Genomic DNA, 10318 nt, shown 5'->3' on the forward strand with positions numbered 1-10318 from the left:
GAGGGAGCGGCTGTCGGCGGCGACCGGCCGTGAGTCGTTGTAACTCTGATACGCTGTATATCCTGGATCGGGGAGGAGCGCCCGTAATCAGTGCCCCGGAGATGTAGGCTACGGCTGAACTCCATTACCAAATATCGTGTCTCGGTGTCGTCACCCATCAGACTAGTCTTTTGGGTTGTGTAGGCCCAGGACCTAAAGTTGTGGCTCCGGTTGGGCCTGTGGTGGAGCAGGCCCAACGTGACATGGGTGGCCCACGGTTGGTGGGCCGAGCTGCGCACTCTAACAACAATTTCATCCATATAATTCTATCTTCGGTTTTCCAATATATTCAATACCCTTTTTCATTTTTAGCTTTACCGTTTTCGATTTCGTTAAAGAAAAAGGGTTATAGGAATGGTTGAGATGTTTTCCTACCATTTTCATTCTACATATGAGATCAACTTTAGCTCAATAACTTCAAATTCTTATTCTAAATTTTAGTAAAACTTAGTAGTTGCCCTGTTCTTCCAAAATATTAAAATGGATTATTTTTCTACACTTATTTTTTTAAAAAAAAATCTTGTACTGCGTGGCTTAAGCCACTTGTTTTAAACTATTTATTAGTTTATGTCCTAAAATATTTAATTTATTCCCATAGTCAAACAGATAATCCATAGTAATAAACTAATAATCCACTTAATAATCTAAATCAAACAGACATACAGATAGGGACTAATGAAAACCCAGTAGCTTCCTTCAAAACAAGATGTTCCAATTCCATATTGTGGTTATGTTCAAACTTCAAACACGACTGTGCTCCTTGCAAATAACAAAGGCACTGATAATTATATTGCCGTGAAACTTTTCCTTTGCACCAAGCATGATGGCATTTCATTTCATTACCAGATCGATCACATTTTATCAACTCAAACATGTCATAAGAACATTCAGTCTTAAATAAAATTGTCATAAGAACATCCAGTACATCTCTGGTATTCATACATTCCAGCTACCAATTCGAATATTTTCCAGATGCTAACCCCAGGGCACAAGATTAACTTCGTAATGCTCGTCAGAGTTATGGACTTGAAACACCGTGATGTTCAGCAGTCGTCCACCCGTTGGCTACTTAGCTCGACTTACACAAAAAAAAAAAGAAAGAAAAAAAAGATAAAGAAAAAAAAGGAGATAGCCCATTCTGGGTATCGAAGTCTCTGTGCAAAAGCTGATAACGCAAAACCTGTGGATTCAGCGAACTAAAGGCTCTTCTGTGCAAAAGGTGAGACGCCTGTGGACAACGTGGAGGAGGACCAGAACTCTTTGCCCCCCTTTGCAACACCCATGATGTTTCACCTAGCCTCCGTGCTTGCAGATGTCTTCAAGGACTCCAGAGCTTCCCTGCATGTTTCAAGAGCTAATGAGAACATGCAATAATTTACAATGGGTTCGCGCACCGCTAGATGCAGCAGCCGAAACATTTGTTCCATTATCTAAAAGGAAGAGAAAAAAAAAAACATAATGGCTTCACAACTTGCCAGTCTTCAAGCGCCATAGTAGTAAATTCTATGATGAGAAATGTAATGCATACCTCCTTTTTAGTTTAAAAGAGTTACATTAGGAAACTCATTGGTGGGAAGATCCCATACTACAATGTAAATATTGTGCATTGTGCAGATCAAGAGCAAGTTTTGGTAGTTAAGAAATGGATGGCATCAATATAGTAAGAATTGACTTCCAAAAGTCCTAACAAACTCCTACATAACAGAATTGAATGCAAATAATCTTCACACCCACAATTTTTCAAGAAATAAATCTATTCTAAACCTAACTACAACATAGGAAAATTTCTAGCATACAAGTGAAACATGGAATGGCCAGATAGGCACTAGCCAAAGCTATCATCATAAGCCATATTGCCATAATGCGACCAAAATAGGCAGAAAGGATACCGAAATGCATCCTCAATCTCAGAGTTCCCTGGATCCAACTTGAATCCATTGTAAAGTGCTTCGCAAGCACTCTCATAGTCCTGTTGATAGAATACCAAGTAAATAATATCAAAGAAAAATTTGCAGAAAAAACAAAAACATGGCTAACTGCATCGTCTATATGTTAACCTTCAGTAACATCAGAGCAGCACCCAGCCGGTAGTAGGCCTTTGGCCAGTCAGACCGCAACTTCCTACATTCATGAGCATCCAGCAAAGCCTTGCCTCCATCACCCATGCGATGCCAGCAAAGGCTCCTATTTGAGAACAAGGTAGCATCATCAGGGTAAAGGTACAGTGCCTACATTGAACAAGGAAAACATGGGTTAGCAGATTTACTGAGAACATAAGAACAGCTATGAATTTGCAATCGATAAACAAGAAATTTGCACATTAACACAACCACACTAGTATAAAAGAACTGGTTGAGTCAGCTAGACAACTAAAACTAGAAATGAGAGTATGGGAAACAATGGTACGGTACTGTAACACTTACAAAATATATGGAATTTAAAATCATACCACTTTTGGATCAACAAATCCTGTTCACTAGTTTTTAATCCTCCTTGAAAATATGGAGTTTTAAGCCTTTTTTGTAAGTTCGATCTAGTTTCTCTATGTTTAAGCCAAGTCAAGCAACTCCACAAAAGCTCTACTGTAGTTTTAATGTTGGATAGGAGTGACAGCAAGAACACTGAGAATCTCCTAAAACAATTGCACTACTCTCATTAGTACATATTCTCTTTCTGTTATGATAAAACAGGTACACCTCAGGAGAGTATATAAAAATATCAATATTGTTTCTACATGAGGAAATGCACCACATAAAAGAGCAAATAAAGATAGCTAGGACCTTGGCGCACTATGGGCACAAGCACCAAGTTTTTGCTACTTCCCCCTGCAGTGGCATTGCCAAAATTGGCAAAATTCTGGGGATACAAACAAAATAGCTCCTATGGACATTGAAAGGAAATGATGTTGCCAATATATTGCAGAAATGATGTGGTTTTTGAAAGGAAATACATATCTTCTCCTTTGCAGGTTATCTTTTTTATTACACATTGGCTCCGCTCATGGGCTATCCTCCAGAAGGTCAATTTGCGGGGTACTATCATTGCAGCTTGTCAACAATTGGAGCTAGTGGCCCTGGAGTTTTCTACCCCGGCACATGGGTGGCGTTCTAGGCTACGGTTAGAGGGCTCCTGAAGTTCCTTTTGTTCCTGCTATTTTGGATGATGAGTTTATCTTTTGTTTCTTTCTTGTTGGCTGTATGCACTCTTTGGGTGCAGAAGCTGGAGGTGCTCTCAGAATAATTGTATGAAATTTACTGAGATTAATAAAGCTTCCATTATCTAAAAAAATGGACATTGATATATATATTTTTGCCCAGCTCCAGTCAAACTTTGTACAATGGAATAGCATTTTTCTACTAAAAGAATAGATGAACGAGTTTGCATTCAAGTATAAGCAAAGCCAGGTCGTAACCTTCATACACTGTATGCAGGGACAAATTCAAAATAGAGATAAACAAAATGAGGAAACATGGTGCTCTGATGTACCTTACTGTAGAATCCTGTTGCAGATAGATAATCCTTTTTCTCGACAGCCTTATTACCCAGTGACTTTAAATCTGTTGCTTTCCTTTTATTGACAGGCTCACCCTAAACCACCAGTTATATCAAAGGATGAAGACTTGTGTTATGCAGGAAAAGTCCTAACAACAAGCAGCCAGGTATATTTATGCATTGGAGATTCAGGAAAGTTGAATTTAAGCATGTAACATCTTCAGTCATCATTTATATGATTCCACATGCCAATGTTTCAGTGATAGTATCCTAATTTCCATGCTCAGTCTCGTAATAGTGACAACTTACTGCCTAAATTTTAACTAATAATGATATCCTAATTCCTACAGCAACTACAGTATAACACATTTTACTCAGACCTCATCAGCCACTGAGCCACACTCATAATGGGAAAGATGGTCGTTCTTTCATTAACTAATGAGACTGTTTCCTCCTACATTTTTTTACCTCCTATACATTTGTACTGCACTTCAATGCATCCCTTAATCTGGATCCAGATAATCTTTAGGCTGTGTTCTAACTTCTAACTACAAGTTCCCAACTTCTACTCCCTCGTTTTCCTCACGCGCGCTTCCCAAACTGCTAGACGGTGCTTTTTTTTTTACAAAAAGAAAATTTATAGGAAAGTTGCTTTAAAAAATCATACTAATATATTTTCAAGTTTTTTAGCTAATACTTAATTAATCATGTGCTAATGAGTCGCTTCGTTTTGCATGCAAGGGGGGAAGTTTCCAACCCTTTCTACCGAACACACCCTTAGACGGTTCTCAATCATCGGTAACTAAGTCTTGTGCACAATTGGGATAATGAATTGACGTGGTATTCCTTAATGACGTTCAAATCATCTAATGCAAGTTTATCTTTCAATCACAATGGGTTGTTCCCAAAATAATTAACAAGCACAATTTATAGATAAAAATATCATATAAAACTTGTTTTGAGAAACAATGATTGACCATTGCTGCAAGAAAATGACTAATTCATACATTCACATTCAATTCTTAGGAAGATAAGACAACTTCTATAATTCTTTTCAATTATTTTAACAGAATTTCAGCACATATGCTCCCTCCTGTCAAAGAAAGTACCACTGTAGAATATCTGCAGTCCAACGGGCAAACCATCTTTGACTAAACATATCCTCTAGAGTATGTAGGCTGCACAAATAACATTTTGGATATGTTTGTGGGTAAGAGATAAACATATTCGGAATGAAAGGTTTTGACTAAAATTTTTTCTTCTTATATTATACTAGTACAAATGATGAAATATATTAATTTGCAAGATGAACTCAATGACATTATTCTCTAGTGTCAAGTTGCATCTTTTTGACTTTTCAAGAGGTCATGCACACATGATTTCATGCACTGAGCAGGACACTAATCATGAGTGCATTTTCTTCAATATTAAATCCTTTTAATATAAAAATTCTCGATGAAGCTTAACAAATGGAGTATATAAGAAAAAAAAACTTATTTTTTGGTGGGTTTCCATCTCTCTGCCTCTCAAAATAGAAATTGTCTCTATTACTTTTGCTATACCAAGCTGGACAATTTGTGCCAAGCAAACTGTCAAAGTTGTAACTATCCAGAGTTCTTCAAAAATAACAGCTTGCAGGCATAAAAACTATATATAATTAAATATGGGAAGACCATTCCAAATATGCACTGGCAATTTAACAAAATGAATAGTACAGAGTCCCTATAAGAAAGAGAACAAAACTATTTGAATCCATGGAACCATTAGCAGAGCATAAACTCAGGTACAGAGCAACTTTGCAGTGTAGATTAGGGATTTCAGAGGAATGCATTTACAGCATTCATAATAGTAATGAATAACGGAGCAACTCCAGAACTTTGTTGAATTGGAAGGGAAGAATCAACAAGCAATGATTAGCCACGAACATGTCTTTAACCTTGAACAAGTTCAGTGTTTAGTTACCAACAGAATTCCAATCAATGTAAAAACTGCAATGATTAAAGTGCATGTTTGTAGTGCAAAGAGGTAAATCTTACATTATCAGAAATGTTACAGTTGGCACCAGTCTCTTCCATTAAGTAATTGAAGCACTCTGTAGAACCACTGTTTTCAGCAGTTAACATGCGATCTTCACTGACAACAGCACCAACCTATCATATAAAATAAGTTTTACCATATGTCCTCAAGATGACTAGGTATCATTTCATAATTTTTGAAGTTTCATAAATGAATTAACAACTTTATGCCACCACCTCTGTGTCAGCTGTCTATTGAGCTGTTGTTTTTATCCTACATATGGCAGGCAACCTAATCACAAGTAGGTTTTTTTAAAAGGGAAAAAAGTTTCAATCATAAGTGGATCATGGGCTACAAAATTGTGTAGTTGGTGTAGTTTTTAACAAGCCATATACAGACAAAATATGTTGAATTACTGAATGGAGCATGGAGAAAATGTCAAAACTTGCAAAGAAGCAAACAACCTGAACATGATTGTAAGGATTGACAAAATAAATAAAGGTAGAGCACCTTAATCAGGAGATTTATGCATTTTAATTCACCAGAATCCATAGCAGTATCAAGAGGTGTCAGACCATCTACCATCTTGTTAAACTGGTGAGAAACATTAGGCATATTAGTTCATATGGTCAATGATACAACAGGGACAGAAGACAAACAATGGACGAAAAGATAAAACTTATAGAACCGCGATACTGCATCAAACGTGCAGTGAAAACGAATAGCTTCTATTGCATAAAAATATAATGAGAAAGTTGAGTTTGAAGCAAACATGGAACAAGCTAGTCTTGAAGAATTGCGTACCTACTGGCTACTAGGGAGTAGGGACATAAGGTTATAAGTAAGTAATGAACATTCAAGAGTTTAGTTATGCCACATAATGCAAAGTTTGTTAGCAATACTCAATACTGAGCATGAAGTGTTAATGATTTCAACTATGAAAATAAATAAAGTATCAAGCAACCCAAATACAATCAATAAAATAAAACATGACAAAAAGGAATTGACAAACAAAAGTTGGCGCAGAGAGCACACGATTGAAAGCATGCGTTTTAAGGCACAAACGGCACGCTGTAAAACTTACATCTGCATTGTGGTCCAATAAAATCTTCATAGCACCATCTCGCCCTTCAGTAGCAGCAACATGAAGTGGTGTCCCACAGTAAGCTACTGGGTCCACACAAGCTCCTTTTGCAAGTAATAGCTGTACCATTCCACATTCTCCTGAAAATAAACGAGAGAAGCCACTCATTAGAAGAGTTTTTGTTTTTGCTATAACATCTATGTTTCTCAAAAGCCAGTTGGACCTCCATTTTTCTTGAACATATTCCACAGAAGTTCCAGAAAATAGAAAATATTCCATAAGATGAAGATCTAACATTGGTCCGAGGAATTACAGAACTGATACTGTTGAAAAATGAAAATACTCAAGGTAATGTGTGGGCAACTAGGCATACATTTCAAGGGCTACTAGAAAGCCCTAAAAATACATAAAGAAAGTGACATAGCAAATGCATGTTCAGCAGTTCTTATCCATAGAAAATACACAATGAACTTTGTGTCCAAAGGAACTTTTAGAGGGCACCCACCTTCAATAAACACTGGCATGTTTAAGGAAATTCCAATGATAATTAAGAATATTATGACTATCAGATTTGATTAAAACTCAGTTTGTTATTAGCTGAAGCCCGAGGGAAAAATGTTGACGAGTGTAAATAGATCCTAGTAGGACAGCAAACCAGCACATAATTAATCTACTATAAGTTAAAAACAAAATAGGCAAGATTCAAGAAAAAGTGAAACCGGCAGATGAAAATAAGAGAAGAGTGTTTATAGAGGGGCACCTAAACAAATGGCGAAATGTATAGGGGTGAGGCCGTTATGGCTGGCTTTGTTTGCGTCGGCACCACGATCAAGAAGATACTCGACAGTGCTTACATGATTGAAGACTATTGCAATAATCAGAGGAGTCCTACCTGTCAAGCACAAAGAAAAGCTTATTGAAGCAAAGCACCTTCGTATACATTAAAGGAAACAATATTAGCTCCTATTTTTCTATAAAATATGCCTCCATAGAGTTAATGGTAGCAGCATTTTCTGTGAGCATAGCATCTAAAAGTTGCTTATCAAGACCTCGAGATAATAAAGTATGGAAAAAAAGAAGGAAATTTAAGTATCTTATCAAGTAGAATGTCTGGGCGCACGAGATAACATTTCACATCATGTTTTATATGAAGTGTAATGACCATGGGAGCATCACAGAATATGGAAAATGAAGCCATCCATTTTAAAAGCTAGGTAAAATTGATGCCTATTAACATTGCTTCACAGTGTCATGCATAATCTTATCAAGCACAAAACAGTTTGAGTAACACCTATGGTGAAGTAAACATTGAGACATATCGATCAACAAAACAAGTAACTCGAGTAAACATCATTAGATTGATCATTACAATATGGACACGCATGAAAATTCAAGACGCATTACAATATGGCCCACATCATTTACTTTTAGAAAAAGAAAAGAACATACTTCCTCCGGACCAAAATATAGCTATTTCTATCACGGTACCTTGTCCCAAAATGAAGCTATTTTTTCCAACGACCCTCTCCTCTAAACCAATCACAACCACTCTCCATTTAATCTTCAGCTACTTTCTATTCTCAACCAATCACAACCTTCCTCAAATCACACATTTTTGAGACGGAGGTAGTAGTAGATTTTAGTTTTTTCTTCCTATGCAACCGCAAAGGATTAAGGATTAATAAGAACTAAAATATGTGCACGTGATCATCCATAGCTACGAGGAAATGAGTAGAGTTCTGTATCGGGTGAGAGATGGACCTTCCTGGTCAGTGTCATCCACGTCCAGCCGCAGCTCCTCGACGAGGTAGCGGCACACCTCCAGCCTCCCTTTGCTGGCGGCGATGTGCAGCGCCCCCATCCCGTCCAACGGCCCCGTCCCCCGCAGCCTCGCCGCCTGCACCGCCTCCCCGAGCCGCCCCCTCCCTTCAACCAGCAGCATCGCCATCCCTGCAACGGCTCGGGAGTCGGGAGGCAAAAAATTCAGCACACACCCGGAGCACCCCAAAAAGACGAACAAAATCGATCGCGACCGGAATCGAGGCGCAGCGTGCGTGCGTGGCGTACCCCTGACGAGGTCGAGGTCGCCGTTGTGAGCCGCCTCGAAGAGCATGTGCTGCATCCATCCACCGGCTGCACGGGGCGAGGAGGAGCGGAGTTAGCAGAGAGCTTGGCGAGCTAGGGTTTTGGTTGCAGGGACATGGAGGGAGGGAGAGGGGGTTGGGGAGGCGCTTACCGTACATGGCTCCGTTGAAGAAAGCTGACGCCATGGCCGGCGGCGAGCTGGCTGGTGGGGTGGTGGGGGAGCGGAGAGAGGGTTGGTAGGATTTTGGGGTTGGAGTGGAGAAGAAGGGGAGAGGAGTGGGGCGTGGGTTCGAATTTTGACGGAAGAGGAACGAAGAAGCGGAGGAGGCCGCGGGAACTAGCCAGGGTGGGACCCAGTGTGAAAATTGCTGCGGGTACACATTTGTTGACACACATAAATTAGGTATTAGGGATACCTATTAGGGCAAGTTCTATAGTAGGGGTAGTTGCTACATCTAATTTTATCCATGTAAGATAAGAGATAATATATACAACACACCATATCTACACCACCTCTATCATACCAACCCAAATAATTATATTTTATTTGTTTATCTAATCCCCTCTTTCTTTCATCACATTTTTCTTGGGGTTTGTGTAAAGGTTGACCCTTACATGAGAGGTAACTCACCTTCTCTTTCCTCACTTATTACTTCCACCTCATCATCCAATCCTACGTGGCATTTTTAGGGGCAATACATCAAGCATCATAGTACTTGCCCTTAGGTATTGTCTCGTCCAAACAGGATAACGTAAAGCATTTCTTTTTTAAGGCAAAATCTAAATGAAGAGTACTCTCACCCCTCAATATTTGTTGGATACTAGCCCATGAAGCAAGCAGAGAAATATATTCATATCACCTATTTTTCAAATAAAATTTTCTCTTAAACTACTAATCCGATTTACGATCCGATTACACTATTGTGTTCGTAACAATTAAATCTTTATTGATCTCATATAATTATTTATTTTTTAAAAAAATTACAAGTTACTTTTATAATATATTTAAATTACTTTTAAATTTCATTAAATTACTTCTTAGACATAAAAACTAAATTCAATAAAGCCTAAAAGTAATTTATATATATTATAGAAGTAAATTAAAAAAATGTAACTTGTCACGACAATAAAAACAAATCTATTGTGGGGATAAAAACATAAGATGTCTAGAAATTAAATTTAATCAACATATTATAGGACTAACAAAAAAAAGTAAAAGATACTTCCTTAGTTAGGAATCATAGGATTGAGGAAGTATGTTGGTTTAAAAATCTCTGTTGGTTGTGTCAAAATAAGTCTTGAGAGAAAGCTACGTCGGTTTTTTTTTCCATGTAAAATGATTGTAAAAATATAGCACCCATTGTTTATATTTCCATTTTAGGACTGAAGTATAAAAAAATACTAAGCTTCATTTCCACCTGTATCCAAAACAAAAAGAAATGTTATACTCCCTTCGTCCCTAAATATTTGACGTTGTTGATTTTTTTAAACATGTTTGACCGATCATTTTATTCAAAAAAAATTTAAGTAATTATTAATTCTTTTCCTATCATTTGATTCATTGTTAAATATACTTTTATGTATACATAAAATTTTACATAT

The 10318-nt window shown here is 37.7% G+C and overlaps 1 protein-coding gene across 2 annotated transcripts; it reads right to left on the reverse strand.

The window, feature by feature from the left end:
• Positions 1-905: 905 nt before the first annotated feature.
• On the reverse strand, positions 906-9017 carry LOC4329399 (uncharacterized). 2 transcript variants are annotated; one of them, XR_010739176.1, is made up of 12 exons: positions 8868-9017; positions 8699-8764; positions 8393-8581; positions 7392-7523; positions 6632-6771; positions 6058-6141; positions 5568-5681; positions 3526-3627; positions 2097-2267; positions 1929-2008; positions 1220-1377; positions 906-1117 (listed from the first exon to the last, which is right to left on the reverse strand). XR_010739176.1 is itself a non-coding variant. In XM_015771261.3 (11 exons), exons 1-11 carry the CDS (start codon positions 8899-8901, stop codon positions 1329-1331), a joined length of 1161 nt encoding a protein of 386 aa, XP_015626747.2. In that variant the 5' UTR covers positions 8902-9017; the 3' UTR covers positions 906-1328. The 2 variants fall into 2 exon arrangements, 1 of the variants encoding a protein (XP_015626747.2); XM_015771261.3 differs by having other exon boundaries at positions 906-1377.
• Positions 9018-10318: the final 1301 nt, after the last annotated feature.

This window comes from Oryza sativa, chromosome 2 (genome assembly GCF_034140825.1).
Source record: "Oryza sativa Japonica Group chromosome 2, ASM3414082v1".
Classification (NCBI taxonomy): Eukaryota; Viridiplantae; Streptophyta; class Magnoliopsida; order Poales; family Poaceae; genus Oryza; species Oryza sativa.